General features: G+C 37.0%; 2 protein-coding genes and 1 long non-coding RNA gene across 3 annotated transcripts; all 3 read left to right on the top strand.

The window, feature by feature from the left end:
* The first annotated feature begins 696 nt into the window (after positions 1-696).
* On the top strand, positions 697-4,022 carry LOC133529236 (protein unc-45 homolog B). The gene has a single exon (XM_061866917.1). The coding sequence runs from the start codon at positions 865-867 to the stop codon at positions 3,703-3,705; it is 2,841 nt and encodes a 946-aa protein (XP_061722901.1). The 5' UTR covers positions 697-864; the 3' UTR covers positions 3,706-4,022.
* An 871-nt stretch (positions 4,023-4,893) lies between these two features.
* LOC133529237 (MOG interacting and ectopic P-granules protein 1-like) lies at positions 4,894-9,060 on the top strand. The gene is made up of 2 exons (XM_061866918.1): positions 4,894-5,175; positions 5,700-9,060. Exons 1-2 carry the CDS (start codon positions 5,154-5,156, stop codon positions 8,312-8,314), a joined length of 2,637 nt encoding a protein of 878 aa, XP_061722902.1. The 5' UTR covers positions 4,894-5,153; the 3' UTR covers positions 8,315-9,060.
* Positions 9,061-16,062: 7,002 nt separating this feature from the next.
* On the top strand, positions 16,063-18,598 carry LOC133529249 (uncharacterized). Its single transcript, XR_009801109.1, has 3 exons — positions 16,063-16,192; positions 16,934-16,972; positions 17,670-18,598. It is a non-coding gene; the product is annotated as an uncharacterized LOC133529249 (long non-coding RNA).
* Positions 18,599-18,961: the final 363 nt, after the last annotated feature.

Raw genomic sequence — 18,961 nt, 5'->3', positions numbered from 1 at the left:
CAGTTGATTATTTTCGATTTTTTCGTAAATAATAAAGAAATTACACGAAATACCCGAACAAAACATTGAAGCCTTCATAACAAACAAAACAATTAGGCTGACAGTTAACTTGGTGTAAACTTGACAGAATAAATAGCACTGACGTTTTCTTTTTCTTCGTTGGCAATGATTTGCGAAACAAACTCCATACAAAACTTTTTTGTTCCTAGTTGCGTCAGCCTGGAATGCTGCTCGAGACTGACAGAAGTTTGTATTATTAATTTTAAAAGTTTAATGGCAATTAATAGACTGTTTTTTTGTTTTAGTTTTTTTTTGTTCTTTTAACGCTATTTATTATATAAAAAATATGTTTTTCACTTGACCGTGAATGTTAACTCAAAATAAAATAAATTAATAGGTTTCCTTGGTTTCTATCTTTCTGTGGTATCCCTAAATTGACAATTTTGACAGCTTAATCATGCGTGCGTTCAAATACTATGTTTTTGTAAAACTTTATATAAATGTTAATGTTAATCATGATAAAATTGGGTTTAAAAATGAAAATTCACTTACAATGTATTAAATCTTGCTAATAATAACATTTAATATTTAAATAGTTTACCAAAACCACTTCATGTAATAAGTAAATAGTAATGAGATATTTAATTGATTAAAAACTGCCTGGTATGAAATTCCAGAACGTTCCTTAGTTGTAATACATACCGTCTTACTTCAGCCTACTTTACATATATGGAGGAGAATAAAAATACATTTCTATTTTAGTAGTGCATTTGCAATGTTCGGGAGTTTACCAGAATATTCCTTAATTAAACTTTAAAAGCGAGCTGGCGCAACGTACCGCAGTCATTACAGTGAAACGTAACAATGGGTGTACACAGCGAAGAAGCTGAAACTTACAAGAATAAAGGCAACGAGTCCTACAAAGCCGAAAACTATGAAGAGGCTATCGGATACTACAGCAAGGCGGTAGATTTATCCGAGAAAGACAGCCGGGACCACGCGACTTACCTCAAAAATCGCGCTGCCGCATATCTCAAGATGAAGGAGTATGATAAGGTAGTGAAGGACTGCGATGACGCTCTACGCATCGTGCCAGAAGATCCAAAGGCTTTGTTTCGACGGGCGCAAGCGCTAGAAAGTTTGGAGAAGTTTGAGGAAGCTTATAGGGATGCGAAAGCGGTGTTTACGGTGGAGCCGACGAACAAGGCGATTCAGCCCGTCCTGGCGCGGCTGCATGCCATAGTGCAGGAGCGCGCGCGACAGGCCGCGCAGACCGGCAACAAAGTCGAACAGATGGTCAAACTGGTGTTTGATGTAGCAGAAGATAAAGAAAAACGTGAGAAAGCTATGGCTAATTTGGTTGTACTGGCAAAAGAAAACTCAGGTGCTAACATTATGTTCAACAATGGAGTGGTTCAGAAAATACAAAAGCTATTAAAGGTTGAGAAGAACCAAGACATCTATACAAATGCTATTCGGGTTATCAGTCAACTCTGTAAGGGCAATGTTGAGAGAACAAAAAACATTATCAAAATTGTAGGCATTCCATGGATCTTAGAGATAATTGACAGTAATGTTGAGGAGCGGGTGAGTGCAGCACAGTATTGTTTACAAGTGATTCTGAACACATTCACCGGCATGGATACTAAGAAGGACAGCAAGCCAGATACCAAATTGTGTGAAGAATATAAAAGTGAAATCGACACGCTACTCAGCTGCTTGACATACTCCATCACTAACAGAGTAATTACTGGTGAAGCGAGAGATGCCATCATGGAGCTGATTATGAGAAACTGTCACTACACAGCAATTAACTGGGCTGAAAGATTTGTTGAAATTAAAGGCTTGGAGCGACTCTTAGAAGTGTGCAGTGAGCTTGAAGAGTACAAGTATGAATCAGCCATGAACATTACTAATTCCTCAAGAACCATAGCTGCTGCCTGCTTAGCAAGGATATATGAGAACATGTACTATGACCAAGCAAGAGAAAAATTCAATAGCCACGTTGATGAATTTGTCAGGGACAAACTGCTTGCACCTGACTTAGAGTCAAAAGTCAGAGTGACAGTAGCTATCACATCATTACTCAGAGGGCCCCTTGATGTTGGCAATTACATTATTTCAAAGGAAGGAATCATGGAAATGATTTTGGTCATGGCTCAAACTGAGGACCCTCTTCAGCAAAAAGTGTCATGTGAATGTCTGATTGCTGCTGCTTCCAAGAAAGATAAAGCTAGAGCCATCATTGACAAAGGAGTAGACATACTTAAGAAACTATACCAGAGCAAGGACGATTCTGTCCGGGTCAGAGCCTTGGTGGGACTCTGCAAAATTGGCAGTTTTGGTGGAGACGATGCTTCTATCCGGCCATTCGCTGAAGGTTCAACTAAGAAATTAGCAGAGGCTTGCAGAAGATTCCTAGTCAATCCTGCTAAAGACAAGGACATGAGGAAGTGGGCTGCAGAAGGTCTGTCATATCTTACTCTTGATGCAGATGTGAAGGAAAAGTTAGTGGAAGACAAGCCTGCCCTACAATCTCTAATTGAATTGGCCAAAACTGGAGACCAATCATGCCTGTATGGTGTAGTCACTACCCTAGTCAACTTATGTAATGCTTATGACAAGCAGGAGGTCCTACCTGAAATGTTAGAGTTAGCAAAGTTTGCCAAACATCATGTGCCAGAGCAACATGAATTAGATGATCAAGACTTTGTAAACAAAAGATTAACAATCTTAGCCAAAGCTGGGGTGACATCTGGCTTAGTAGCTCTTGCCAAAACAGAGAGTCACAACTCTAGGGAACTGATTTCAAGAGTATTTAATGCTATCTGCAACCTGCAAGAATTGAGAGGCATTGTGGTCCAGCAGGGTGGAGCTAAAGTGTTGATACCAATGGCTTTGGAAGGCACTGACAAAGGGAAAAAACAGGCTTCTCAGGCTTTAGCAAGAATTGGGATCACAATCAATCCAGAAGTAGCTTTCCCTGGACAGAGGAATCTGGAAGTTATCAGACCCTTGGTGGCTCTACTTCATCCAGACTGCAGTGCTTTAGAGAACTTTGAAGCTCTGATGGCCCTTTGCAACTTGGCAGGAATGAATGAAACCACCAGGAACAGGATATTGAAGGAGGGAGGCCTAGCTAAAATTGAACACTATTTGTATGAAGATCATGCAATGCTCATAAGGGCAGCCACACAGTGCATTTGTAATTTACTCCAGTCTGAAGATGTCCTAAAATCTTATGAAGGCAATAATGATAAAACGAAATATCTCTACATCTTGTGTCAAGAGGAAGATCAAGACACAGTTATGGCTGCCGCTGGAGCATTATGTATTCTTACTTCAGTGAGCAAGGTTTGCTGTAGGAAGCTTTTGGATGTAGGACCCTGGCTGGACACACTAAAGTGCTTACTAGCCAATCCTGTCCCTGAGATTCAGTACAGAGGCACCTACATAGTTCTGAATATTATAAATGGGGACCGTGACATTGCTGCTAGGATATTTGAAACGGAAGTAATGGAAATATTGATGGCCTTGACTAAAATAGAGAATCCAGAACAAACTAAGATTAAGGAGTATGCTCAGAAGTGCTTGGATGCTGCAGAAAAGCTGGGCGTTATAAGGAAGCCTGACGAAAACTTTGGAAGAAATGCGCCTGTAGAGGAAATAGATGAGGAGGAGCCTGAGGATGAATTAAAAAAATAAATTATTATATTACAGTATTATGTTAATTGATATTGAAAACACAAATCCTGAAAAAAAATCAAAGCAATGTTCTCAAGTGCATAATTGCTCATAATAAACAAGCAGGAGTTTCAATAAACAGAACTAATTAAATATTTTGCCGTTATATTTGTTATGAAGCTTCATTGCAATTTTTAACAGCATTGAAAATAAAATTGTTTATGTACATACTAGTTTTATCGGACATGTGTCATCCCAACTAAATAAAATAAGGAAAAGATTAATTGTTGTATGGAATTACGAATAATAGGTAAATAAAATTTGTACTGTTTATATTATTGCAGTGTTTTACTATTTTACTAAACTATATAATAGGGATAGGTGCCTCATTCAGACTCGTGAATTTTTATATTTTTTTATTAGGTACCTATTCATACTTTACTATTACTTCAGTGAAAACACACTAATCAGAGTTTTCACATTAGTGTTTCACATATTTAAAAATAGGAATAAATTACCTACGACAAGGTCTTAATTTTTGAAAGTCTTATCTCTCTGATATTATAACTATATCTCCCTCGGAATCTAAAGATATGAATTATGAAATATAATACAATACAAATCCTCTTTATTGCAGAACCTCAAAATAACATTTACAGAGAGACATACATAATACATGAAGACAGAGGTGACAACAGGCGGTCTTATCGCTAAAGAGCGATCTCGACCAGACAACCTTTAGGAAATACGAAAGAATTATTGCTTTTAATTCATTATTACCATGGATCGGCACTGATACACTTAATTATTTTAACTGTATGTGTATGTTTCTTTTACTGTTTCAACGATGTAAATATTTGATCGTAACATGTTCGATATAATTAGTAATAATAGATGAAGTCTATTATTGTTTCACATTAAAGTATTTCACTAACCCTATTCACAGTACAAGAATTACCCTTTTTTGGCATAAGGACATAATAATAATTAGGATAAAACAATATAAAGAAACCAAAATAAGTACTTGGTTCTTTCAGAACGAATTTTAAACTTTAGCGCTTTTTTTACTGTGCGCGCTACCCGAATACCGCGTCTTTCCCCCTCCTCCTCTCTCATATTCCTCTCCATTCTCCCATTCCTAAGCTCATTTTTTTTTAACAGAAGGTCTTTTATATGGAAGATTTGGTCGGTAATATTTGGAAGGCTAGGATATTTGTATAACAGAATAATTGTAAATCGAATATAGTTACAAATTACCTGAAATAGTATTTTTAAAGTAATTGATTACGTTATTTTGTTTATTAGTATACGTAAACTTGATCAAGTGCAAAAACCGTTAGTTGTATTCGGAACGCAGAGAACGCGTCTTGTTTAAAAAACCTTTTAAAATGACAGCTTGATTTGGTTTGGTTTCCGCTACTGTGCTATTGTGCTATTTTTTTGGTTTTCGGTAATAAAATCGCAAGATTATGTCGATATCTACTGCTACAGGTAATAATTAAATGTGTTTACATATTCCTAAAAGTTATTTTTATATGATTTTTCATTATTTGCTCCTGAATAGTAAAAATAATAAATGGGAAGAAATGCCATGGAACCCCATATGGCGGTGCCCGCACCACATGATTTGGTGACGCTATTTGTTAAATATAATATTTTTCTTCCAATCTGATTTACTTTATGGCCCCGGGGATGCGAACAATTGTAGGTTAAGGGTGCTCAAGTTTAATGGTTATGTTTCGATTTCTTACGTACTTTCGAGCGGTTTTGCTTTTTTTTTTAAGTCGCGCACGGCGACCTCTCGTCAAGACGGTCAAGTTCGTGATATGACCTACTTAATATGTTAAAATACGTATTAAAAATGCTTAATTGAATAACTCTCCATACAGGTTACTATGAAACAGCTGATTTTAATTGTATGCAATTCTATGTTTTTACTTGTATAATAATTATTAAAATGAATTCATGTATATTATTATAAAACCTATCCTAACCAGATGTCTCCTTATTTACAGATGACCGCACAGAAGGTGATGATGATACTTCACAAGGAAGTCACCCAAAAGAAGACAGCAGTGATTCTGAGAATGAAAATGAATCCCAGGAACAGAATGGAGTGTGCCCCAGCCCAGAAGTTCATGAAATCACCAGTGATGATGATGATGACTGCATGGTTACAAATGAAGACAATGGGGAAAATGAAGATGATGAGTCATCCAATTCAAGTACGGACTCAAATGACAGCTCAAGTGATTCCCAGGATAGTAACAAAGCTATGGAAGAGAAAGAGAATGAAACAAAAATTGAAAATGGTGATGATGAATCTGATATAGAAGAAGTCTCCATTGAAGATCCTCTCAATCAAGCACAGAACAAAACCAAACCTATAGTGATCAGTGACACAAAAAGTCTGGTTGAACTGGCCGCTAAACAAAACAGACCCAATGATGCAGAACAAAAAGAGCCAACAGTTGTTATCATTGATACTAATTCCATTTTGTCTGGAAAAGGTGCCACGCCTGCTCAAACAAAGCCTCCTTCCACCTCAGCCATGGATGCCCAGAACTTGTGCCAAAGCATTGCGGCTCGAGGAACTACAATCACTCCAGTTAGCTGCAAAAGCAGTAGTACCACAAATACCCCAGCCACTCAAAATACTACGCCCACACCACAACCTAACATACTGCCCTCCCTAACAGATGACATGTTTGTAGTGGAGGCCCCTTCATTCATTGTACCATATGTATATGAAAAACCATCAATTCAACCATTTAGAGAATTTGTAGACAAGCTTGGTAAAGAGCTAGAAGAGATCAAACTCAAAGAGGAACAGGAGAAAGCAAAGAAAAAAGAAGCTGAAAAGGAAAAAAAAGAAAAGGAGAGACAAGAAAGAATAGATAGGGGTGAAGAAGTTTCCGAAGAGGAAAGTCAGGAATCCAAGAGTGTTGAAGAAGAACCTCCTAAAGAAAAGAAGGAAAAGAAACAAAAACGAAAACGTGAAGATGATGATGACTCATGGGATGGTGAGTCATCTGACTCAGAAATGAGCGATGATGACACTATAGTCATTAAAAATAAAGATGATCCCATAGCTGAAGTTAATGATGCAATGGGATTAACAGCAAAAGGACTCTCTGGTAAAAAAGACAGCTACTTTGATTGCACTCTAGGACAGTTTTTCATTAACATTGGACTTAACCTCGTCCAAGAGTATGTGCAAACTGACCTTCTGAAGCAACAGAATCGTAAACTTTACAAAGAGAAAAAGTCTGGACGAAGTACAAAGGCTACCGAATCTGCTATCACCTCACTCACTCAAAATATAGAATTTAGTAAGAAAACTAATGCTCCCTTTGCTCTTAAACAGATTAGATGTGAATTTTGTAGTTTTAAGACAGAGTCTATGCTTATTATGTCACACCACTTGGAAGCACCTCACATGAAGAACAATATTTACAAGTGCAACACTTGCGCATTCGAGATTCGCAGTCCCCACGATATTTTGTTCCATATGGAGGCCGAGCATAATATACGTGGGCGGCTGGAACGCGCACCCGCCTACCAGCAGTGCGCCAACTGCCACTTTGAGGACAACAGCAAGACCAAGCTCGCGCGGCATCTCATCGCCTGTGCCAAGAAGTTCAAGCCAGAGTTCAACCTCGGACCTCCATTAGAATGGGAGCCCCCTGCGAAAATACCCAAGCTGCGAGCGCGAAACAACGTAGGGTCCGCTTACCCGACGAACGTAAATAGAGTGCAGGCCGGGAACAGCATCATGGGCAGACCGCCACTACTGGGTGGTCCAGGGCTAGCACAAATGCCAACTCTAGGCCGACCACGCGGCCGCCCGCCGCTGGCAGGCGCGCGCGGCGCCCCGCTGCCCGGCGCCCCTCTCATTCGTGGCGGCGTCATGATCATGCACAACCAACCATCAACCATCGCCACCATCTCCAACTATCCCATTGGAAATAACCAGGTCAACAACTCCACCCCCAAAATATCCATCACCCCACTCCCTCGCGCGCCGCAGCCCTCGTCCTCGGCCGCCCCCAACTCGAAGGCTACTTTCGTTATCTGTGAGATTTGCGATGGCTACATCAAAGACTTGGAGCAGCTAAGGAACCACATGCAATGGATCCACAAAGTGAAAATCCATCCTAAGATGATTTATAACCGACCACCTCTGAACTGTCAGAAGTGTCAATTTAGGTTCTTCACAGACCAGGGTCTGGAGCGGCACTTGCTGGGCTCGCACGGGCTGGTGACCAGCTCGATGCAGGAGGCCGCCAACAAGGGCAAGGATGCGGGCCGCTGTCCCGTCTGCGGGCGCGTGTACCAGTGGAAACTGCTCAGCCATGTGGCCCGCGACCACAATATGGCGCTCAAACCTGCCCACCTATCTTACAAGTGCACAGTCTGCACTGCTACATTCGGAATGTACAAGCAGTTTGAAAACCACGTGTATTCGGCTCACAGTGTTGTCGCTAAGCGCGTCATGGACAAGAGCAAAGCGCCCGCGCCAGGAGCCAACTCCGACCCACTCCTGAAGCCACTGAAGATCAGTGACGAGATAACGATTATACCGCAGCCGGCCAAGTCGAGCGTGACCATCACCGCCAAGGGGAAATAGCGGGCGGACCGGCGTACCTGCCTTTCTTTTACCAACTCAGCAGTATTGTGTACATAGACCTAAACCTCTGCACTCTGATGCGTCCAATAGTGACAATGTAGTTTACGAAGTGTGTATTTTGAAAAGCCTGTCCCGATATAAGCTGTAAATTCAGTGTATATTAATACAAGGATACAATTATTACATAGTAAAAGGTATATATTTTGTGACTGTGTAAAATAGCTTGTTTCCAATACTTGTGACTCATTGTGGCCCTGTGGGCGCAGTGGCATAACAGATCTGTCTGTATACAGTGATTTAGTAGTTGGGTAAGCGTGTGAATGCAACTTCGCGTGTGCCTCAGAAAGTGATCCTATTTATTTATGGAATTGCTGTTAAAACGACTATTGTAAGCCTAGTTTAATTTAATGTGACCATCATGGTTCAATTTGGCATTGGATCTATTGTAAAATATTTATTTTAAGTATGTTCCACTATGTATGTACAATATAATCATGAATCGTTATTATAGATTAGTTAAGGTAGAGTGTAATCTTAGATTAAGTACAATAATATTTCAACACAAATCCTGTCTCTTTCAAAATAGACACAGACTCACAATACACATTGGATCTTCTTATTTATTTCTGATCTCAGATTAGCAGACTGGACTGGAGTGTTGATTTGGTAAAAGTTTACTAAATTGTTAATGTACTTATAGAACTGAAAATAATGTATTTTTTTTATTTAATAAAAATACCATTGTATTTGAGTATTTTTAAATTAGTATACATTATAATTATAAATATAGTAAGAAAATGTTAAAAGGATTCGTATAAACATACTATCGCCTAGTCATAGATCAACCTTAAATACAACATTGTATGAAGGTTGACCTCCACTCGTTACTAGGGGATAGCGCGCGAAAAATGCACATGGCGCGCCTTCAAATGGCGCGTATCATGGAGAGCTCGATGAGATGGCGGCTTCGGCAAGACGCCGTGTCGTGGCAGCCAGGGGGGGAGGTATTATTATTATCATGCCCGGGAGCCGAGTCGGCCCGACAGGGGGCGCCACTGGGCGCCTATACCTAACTTCCAAATTCCAAAATGTAGTAACTCCAAGGAAGATCCCCAATCACATACGACGTTTTAAAATGCAAAGGCAGCTTACGATGCGACGTAACTTATAGCAACTTGTATTTACGTTTTATACATAGGTACTTGTATCTACACATTTGGGTCGTAGCTGTTACATAACGAGTAGCTACTTAGTATAAATTTCGAAATGGGTATTTAGGTGGACTCAGGTATATTCCATATCAGTTAAAAATACTAATGATAACGATGCGTCTTTCATGATCAACGTATCGCACTTTAGGGTTTTGACCACGTAAAATAAAATTTATCTAAATCAAAATAATAACGAAATTAAAATTGACCAGCACTGGCACTGCTGTTTGAATCGTAAACGTAAGTTTCATCGCCTTCAGACGCCTGCAATATCTTAATAGCAATGCGTCGCAAATACATACCCATGTCAGAAGTAAGGCGCTATACCTTTTTAATTGAAAAAACGGCCAAGTGCAAGTCGGACTCGCACAGGAAGGGTTCCGTACCATTATCTATAAAAACGGTCACCCATCCAAGTACTGACCTGGCCCGACGTTGCTTAACTTCGGTGATTGGATGAGAACCTCGAGATTGGAAAGAAATATTTGTTTTATTCTATTTTTAGTATTTGTTATATTATAGCATAGCGGCAACAGAAATACATAATCTGTAGAAATTTCAACTGGCTAACTATCACGGTTCATGAGATACAGCCTGGTGACAGACGGACGGACGGACAGCGGAGTCTCAGTAATAGGGTCCCGTTGACCCTTTGGGTACGGAACCCTAAAAAATACTAAAGAAAAGATTGTTATTATACATTACAAAATGATACATCAGGACATTTTTAAAGTAATTCCATTAACATTGTAAATTACGTTTTCTTTCCTAATGATGTTTTTCGAATTGAATACAATACCTATCTGAAATATTTTTTTTTGTTTCTTACCTGAACTATACGGTACAGCAACGAGATGTGCAATATGTTGACTTTTAACAATTTTAACTACGCGTTCTCAGGTTGCTGTCGAAGTAAGATAACTTTATATTTTTTAGAACCCTGTCGTTGTAAGTAGCTACACATCCTTAATAAAATCGATCAAGTTTAGTCTTGTCAATATTAGGGATTGCAATCCAGTCCGGCGGATCCGGTAATCCGGCCGGATCCGGCACTTTTCAGGAGCTACCGGATCCGGTAAAAATCACCGGATCCGGTATCATAAAAAAACGCCTAAATACAGCACGCGGTGTGCATTTCAGATGAAGAAAAGGCAAGGGATACGAGGTATGAAGTTGAACAGAACAAAACGAATGAAAAAGTTTAAAAGTAAGATAAAAATATATTTATTATGACGATGACTGGGAACAGAAGAGGATTTCTTCTTCTTTCATGTTGGTGGCACGATATGACGATTACATAAATACTGTAGGTAATAGAAGGAAAAATGAAAGGATGGAGATGCCATGGAAGGCATTTGTAATTTATGCTAAAGAGAAGGTTCATGTCGTGTCATAATGTTGTGATAGGAGATTAACCGACTACAGAGTACAGTTGGGCTCATCAATATGTGTGAATGAAGAATATATGAGAATATTGAAAATCTTTAGTTTTCTCCGATATATGTATATATATATATGATAAAATATAGATTCTTTTCTATTCAAATTTAAGAGAGAATCTTTTGTCTTTACAATTTCATCCAATCTTATGCAATTTCCTTCATCTCCTGGTACATGCTACTCTACGTCCAGCCAATTCTTTATTTGATCTATGTAACTTTCCCTTTCCGCGATGGTTTTCAATCCTACATTCTATTATTTTTCGCATGAGATCGTCGTGTCGTGTATTATTGTTCCTTATAATTTGACCAATATACTTTTCCATAAATTAAAAAAAGTACAATTTTTTTAAGTCATACAGTCTACTACTTTTTCGGACAAATAAATTAGAGCAAGATAATACTAGAGCGCATTTAATTTCATAATTGGTTAAAAGTAATAGATAATAGTAAGCGTAGGAGTTGAAATTAGAGTTCCGGTTACTCTGGTTATAATATTAGCGGAAAATCGTTGAGCATTAGACTTTTTGTTTGCCGCGATATCTATTGTCGAGTAGCAGTCCTGAGAGTTCCGCTACTCGATGCTAGATGTCGACTACGAAAATAATAAGCGTTTTGGTACCAAAACTGATGTATGGAGTGTGCAATCTATGTAATTCTTATTTCTCTATGCTAGAATGGATGTCAACGTTAGAGTTTCTGAAGAAAGAGAAGAGTCGAGGAATGTATGGGGCCCAATACATTCCACGACTCTTCTCTTTCCGAACAGACTCTACAAAGAATTCAATCAAAGAACAGTTACGAAAACTTGTCCTTTCAAGGAGCTCCAATTCCCACCCCACATCCCATCATCACGCTTTGGAAACTAAGCAAATTTATAATTGTAAACGAAAATTTGAGCACTTTTGAATGGTTAAATATAATAAATTACCAATTTAAAATTTTTGTTTTCTAAATGATATTGACATTGTGACACTTTTTACTACCAAGTTCTATTTTATTGTTAAGAAGTTATTTATTAACTTCAAATTATAGATTTAGGAATACGTATTACGCAAAAAACTAGAAAAATGTCATTTAATTAACTTTTATATCCCTATACCAAACCGGATCCGGTCCGGCCGGATCCGGCCGGACTACGGCCAAAATCCGGCCGGATCCGGCCGGATTGAAAACCAATCCGGTTTGCAATCCCTAGTCAATATGCATCTAAAATCGTAAAATCTTATTATCTTATACCTTTAAACGAGCAATTCTTGTATAAATATATATATTATATATATATTTCTGTGATCTCGGAAACGGCTCTAACGATTTCGCTGAAATTTGGTATATGGGGGTTTTTGGGGGTATACAATCTATCTAGATTAGTCTTATGTTTGGGAAAACGCGTGTTTTCGAGTTTTCATGCGTTTTTCTTTCGACGCAGAGGTCGCTAATTTCGTGTTGCCAGTCACTGTCTGTCTGGTCCAGCGGGTTAAAACGCGGACTGCTGAACGAGTGTTACGGGTTCGAATCTCGCCCGGTGACTACTAAGTTATGGTTTTTTTATATGTTCAAGTTTATATATAATTTTTTAATTTTTATTGTTTTAGACAAGTTTAGCGATTTCGGGGTTGGCCAAAACTTTTTTAATTGTAAGAATTTCGAATTTTAATAAACATTACAAATAACATGTTTTTTAACATGAGTAGCTACATAAATTATGTTCAGAAAATTATAATAAATAAATATCATAATATTTATTTATATATTCATATAAATAAATATCTAAAAAATATTTGTATTGAATAATTTCCATTAATTTATATTCGTAAATAGGCAATTTGTGTTTTTTTTTGTTTTTCAATGTTGAATCATATTATCGATTAAGCCCGCATTTCTTTTATCTGCTTCGTATCTTAGTATTAAAATCATAATAGAAAATTGCTTTTTGAAAACTTGATACAATAAATTATTTTATACTTATATTGTTTTATAAATAACTAAACTAACTATTGTGTCTTGGCCTCCAAAACGAGAGAACGCCACTTGTCCCGATCCCTATTCCCTACTTCCCTACTTTTAATGTATGTCATAATTTACAAAATATTAGGTATTGAGTCCGGTGACTATGTAGGTATCCAATGGCTGTTCTCATCAACATCTCTAAAACCTAACAAATCTATAGTGTATTTATTTATTTATGAGGTAGACATTATATAGTGTTAGAAGACATAGATAACGTTTTTCAAATATACAGGTTAATTTTATAATTAATTACAGCAAAATAACCAGAAAAGTTTTTTGAGAACCGTAATCAGTGGCGGATTTGCCAGCAGGCTGAGTAGGCTCGAGCCTAGGGCGGCAGATTTTGGGGGCAGCAAATTTGGGGAACGATTTTTTTTTCCCTCATAGAAATCAAAAAGATTTTTCTATGACGGTTTTCTGATGTCTTACAGATAGAAGTCTGCAACAAATTTTGTCGATGACTTTTCTCCCTCACTTGTCATTGCACATTTCGAGAGTAGCAAACTTCCATATTCTAGAGTAAAACAGCTAGTTCGCCGCCCCTCAAGCAGTAATCGGCCTCTCGCCTCTGCGCCCTTTGCCCACACTTCTTATGAGTGAAAAGAGCTCAATTGTAAAAAATATGCCCCTCTTCCCACTAACAACCCATACATGCCAGTCTTACTACTGGTTGGAGGCTACGAACTGGATGGTTTGTATATAATTTTTCGATTTTTATTCGAATATAATGAATAATTTAGTGAATAATTTTACCGATTTCAATCTTATGTATCGACTATTACGTGTTTCACATGCACTATTGAAAGAAAGAAAATTCGATTGGAATTCAAAAAAAATCTTGAACAGTAATAGTGAGATAGTCTTAAGTCAAAAAAATATTTTTTCCACGTGCACGTGGCGAGCTTCATTCTCTACTCCAATAACCGTGTGGGTTACCCCGGTTACCCGAACAAATCGAGGCGAAAAACGAAAACAAAATCGGATCAAAGGAAAATAAAGCACGAAACTACGGAACCACGAGTTTTACCCTTACAAAAAATACTGTCTCGTGATTCAAGCGACTTATTTGGGTGTGTGCTGTTATTTTTCGAAGTGTTTCCTGAATTTTATGAATATTTTCACAGCACCGGTAAGTAAAAACTTTTTATAATCATAATAAATTATAAAACTTAAATCATTTGTAACGAATCAATTTATTGAAAGAGCCCTGCAAAAATATTTTTCATTCCGAAACTTGGACATGGTCACGTTAAATTTTTGAACATTTTCATATTAACTATAAATAGTATTTTAAAAGATTGCTCATGGCTATATTGTGATTTTGTCTTTTTCAATTAAGCAAACATTAAAAAATAGAAATAATAATTAAGAATAAACAATTCATCGGAAACTGTGCAAAGGTCTGATTTTTTCATGATAGAATAGAAAAAAATTACGTTTTTACGTTAAGGAGGTTGGCTACATACGATAAAAATTTAATAAAATTTGGTGATACATGCAATTTCAACCAAATTGTTGCATTGTAAAAATAATGTATGATATGACAATTGTTGAGGCAAGGGCGGCAAAAACTATTCAGCCTATACCTACCTTGAAAATTTGTAAATCCGCCACTGACAGTAATCGTCGTCTCATGAAATCATCACCGGTTGTCATTTTTTCCCGGTGGATGACGGGAATGGCGATGACGATTTGAAAATATATTGCCTTTATTTCTAGAATACTAATATTATAGTAGTTAATGTCTATGCCACACAATAAACTTCATGTAGTTTTCTATTAATTTCAGTAATTATTTATATCTTCCGTAACTTCTTTAAAACAAGAAAAAAATTGTGGCAAACTACGTTTTACTTCGTTTGTAATATTTCTCACGATTCAATCATGAGAATTTGAAGTGAAATCACTTTTTGCATTTTATACTAAAGTGAAAAATAAAACATTTCCGGTAGACGGTGATGACTTTAGACACAAAAAACATTCTATTAAAAAAAACTGTTAAGATTGGAGATGGTAATGAAAGAACATCAAGATAAAAGTTCTTGAATACAAATAAAAAAGATTGTAATTATACGTTCCACCATTCATCACATAAAAATTGGGTTAAGTTGGAAAGTCCGTCTACTATGCACAAAGCAAGACCGTCATATGCCAGACTTTCCTTGAATCAGAGGTTACCAACTTTTAAATGGCATAAATATTATTTATTACGATTTTATAAGGTTACTACAGATACATCTTTACGACATTGCGTATGATGTTTGTGTTTTGTGGTTATTAGCAATTTTAATGTAAATAAATGTGTTCTTCATCCTCAGCACTATGTAACCGAAAATACAAATAAGGAAATACATATTAAGTAAATAAATAAATATTGGCCCCAAATTAAGCAAAGCTTTTACTATTGATCTGCTAGGCGGCGCGGCGACATATACAAACTATCTATATAGATAAATACATTTAAAAAAAACATGACTGCAGGAACAAATATCTGTGTAGATTATACAAACAAACACATGATTCCTACCGGGATTCAAACCCATGATCATTGCCCTCATATGTTATTGAATTTTGACTCTTGAATTTTAGAAGACGGTTCTCAGTCATATTTTCTTGATAGTTTTGAAGATTAAATGCATTGCAGTCATATCAGTCGGTACGTATTTTCTATATCGGAACATTGCGTGCGTGCGTGCGTGCGTGCGTGCGTGCGTGCGTGCGTGCGTGCGTGCGTATGTGCGTGCGTGCGTGTGTGTGTGTGTGTGTGTGTGTGTGTGTGCGGCTGCGGTGACAGCTGGCTTAGAATCCATCAGGAATATACTGATATCTATAGAAGGTAGAGGCAAAGAACAAAATCTCAATATATCAAAAAACCATAAATAGGTGGCGCTACAATACCTAGAATACTTGAGAAAACAATCTAATCATATACAGCGCACTTCACTCCGTCAATAACACCTAGGGTCTTAGCTACTCTAGCGCTACTCTGGAGAGATTTGGAACTATTATTTATAGCTGACAGCTGGACACTTTTGCAACAGTTCTGTTCTCTACCTTCCACGATGATATCTATGGTTTTGACACATTCATTTCATTCCATTCTTTTCAATCTTTCTCAACTCACTTCATGACAATCATGATTTCAATTCACTCACTCACTCACTTGACTTGACTTGTTTGAGTCACATTGCTCTGGCCGGCACATGGAGTTTGCTCGGGTAGGGTAAGTTGTAGTTGTACATTATTTTGTTAAATAAATTTAAGATATAGCACTAAAAGAAAATGTTACAAAAAACAATTAAATAATTTCAAGGAGTAGTAACATTTACCAGGTATTATTCATCCATACTATTATACTTTAAATTATAAACCACGTGCCCCAAATTCGGCACGTGGTAACCCTATTTCAATTTTGAGAGAATTTTGACAATGAGATAAGTCGTATTCATAACGTTTTCGATAGCTATGATTATTTTATAAATGATTACGATAAGCGTTTTTGCAACAGCTAGTAGATAAGATAGGAAGTCAAAGCTCTGTAAATACTGTCGATCGAATTCAAATATGCTTCTGTATGTTTATTTAGGCGTGTTTACTTTAAACTTTTTCAATGCTCTTGAAAACTGCTACTTTGTAAGTAAACTAAACCATAACCTACAAAAAACGAAAATCATTTTTACTAGCCAAAACCAACTGATAATTTCTTATCTTAACTCTATGGATAATTTTACACTAATCAACACGAAGAACAAGATTAGGTAGCTGTGAATCGTAGGCATTGCACATGCACTGATTGTATATAGTCTTCTTGTAATGATGAAAATACACAAGAGCCAAAATGTGTTATATGATAAACACGTGATATTAAATGATAGGCCTGATATAATTTGGAATTAAGTAGATTTAAAACTATGTTACTTTGATGTGAAGCTAATATTGGCCATCATTTTTGTTTCTAGAATTGTCATGCTGCTGCAGCTGCTTCCAGACATTCATAGGTATGTTTTTTTTAAATATAGGTACCAACTTGAGAAAAACATTATTTTGACTGTGTAGTTCCAATGATACAAGGTGTTTTTAAGCCGTTAATTTCATGCATTCCTGAGCTTTTAAATTATAAGTAACTTTCTCCAAGAAACCGATATTCTAATTAACTCCTTTGTGGAGATAATCAATAATCTATTTTTATCTGATAGGGTCCCTACGAGCGGGTACACTTGCCTTAAAGCCTTTTTACATATTAATTAGTGTTTATGAGTATACATTTGCTACTAAACGCAAGTACTACAATATATTCGAAAATGTCATTGATATGTCATAGTTTTCAATTGTTTGGGGGACTTAAATATTATAATGTCTGTGTTAGAACAACACTATTAACTTCTTTTATGAAAAAAAAAAATTGTTGCCATTCTGTTTGCTTCAAACGACTTTTTAAAAACAATACGTATACAACACCCTTAGGAACTTTTCTATGATAAAATACCTTCTATACAAATCTATATATTTTTTTAATACTGCCTGTACTTGCAACTTTTTATCAATAGGTATTGTAATGATGATATCAAACACGAGCCGAAATGTGTTACTTTGATAACAACATGATACCAAAATGATAGGCCTGATTTATACATTACTGTCTCAATCTTCAATACTAATCCTTATCAGAATGTAAATAGTATTATCTTGTTACAGATTTAAGGGCTGCTACAAGAAGTTACTAGATGAGTCAGGAAATGGATGACCAATTACTTACTCATAGAAGGCTATCCAACATTATACTTGGCTGGATTAAACCAAGATTGTCACCAACAAAATTATGCCCAGTGCCATCCCATTCCATGTCCTTGGGATGAATTTGTAAATGCAGTGATATGTATCATGTATGAATTGTATGTTACCAGTATAGAAAGTAATTTTGAAGTTCCGAAAGGGAAATATAGAATATAGGGAATTGTGGCTAATCGGCTCGGTATGTCTCAGTGGAAGGTATGGCTTACCCTGCACTCAGCTCGGCAGTATCCATACCATTATGCACCAGTACTCACTGTTGAAGAGGGAGACCCTGCAAGAAGGACGAACTTCTGCAGATTTTTAATTAATTGAAGATCCTGAGTACCTGAAGAAAAATTTGTGGACAGATAAATCCAATTTCGACTGTGAATGTATAACAAACTACTACAACTTTAAAAGCTAGTCAACTAAAGGGTAAAGGTGGGTAAAGGGGGGGGGTAGGGTAGTAAGCTTTGTGAGTGGCCTGGTCGCAGGACAGCTCGGTGCCGTCGGGTTGGTCCACCTGGAATTAACTTTGTTGAAATGTCAACATTTGTCCTTATTTAGAAAGCTGAGGAAGTCTCATTTCTGTATTTTTTATGCAAAGTGTCATACTATGTATGTCATAGTATGTTAAGTGTCAATAAAAACTTGTGACTGACTTTTTTTGTAAAATTTTGTAAAGTGCTCATATAACATGAACACCAATGAGTTTTGACCCATGGTTGACTGAACTTAAATTGTTGCAAATGAACCATAGAATAACCCCTGTCAAGGAACGCTGTATGACTCAGTTTAAGTAGTGAATAGAATAGCACTACTTGAGAATAAATAAAAGTATTACAAAGTAATTGTTTTTCATTTCATATTAAGTTGACTCAACTGGCAACTAGTAGACTTTCTTGACTAAATTTATTTTGTTAATGAGTGCGTGCGGTAGTACAGTCACGTCTGAAAATATCAGTACGGAAAAATGTGCCAAAAATATGTAAATACTACCTTAATATATGAGCAATAAAGTCGTGTATACATATTTTTGGCACTTTTTTCGTATCGATATTTTCAGACGTGACCGTACTGTACTTGGGGGGGTACGTTCACTAACTAGGTACTGGGGGCCTAGCCGAGATGGTAAATCGTTCGCAGTGAAACTAACCGCTCTATCCACGCTTATCACACCTAATATCGAAGGAGAGAGATGTATTGAGTAGTTT

The sequence above is a fragment of the Cydia pomonella genome, chromosome 20 (genome assembly GCF_033807575.1).
Source record: "Cydia pomonella isolate Wapato2018A chromosome 20, ilCydPomo1, whole genome shotgun sequence".
In the NCBI taxonomy this organism is placed as follows: Eukaryota; Metazoa; Arthropoda; class Insecta; order Lepidoptera; family Tortricidae; genus Cydia; species Cydia pomonella.
This window is presented reverse-complemented; position numbering and strand designations above follow the sequence as displayed.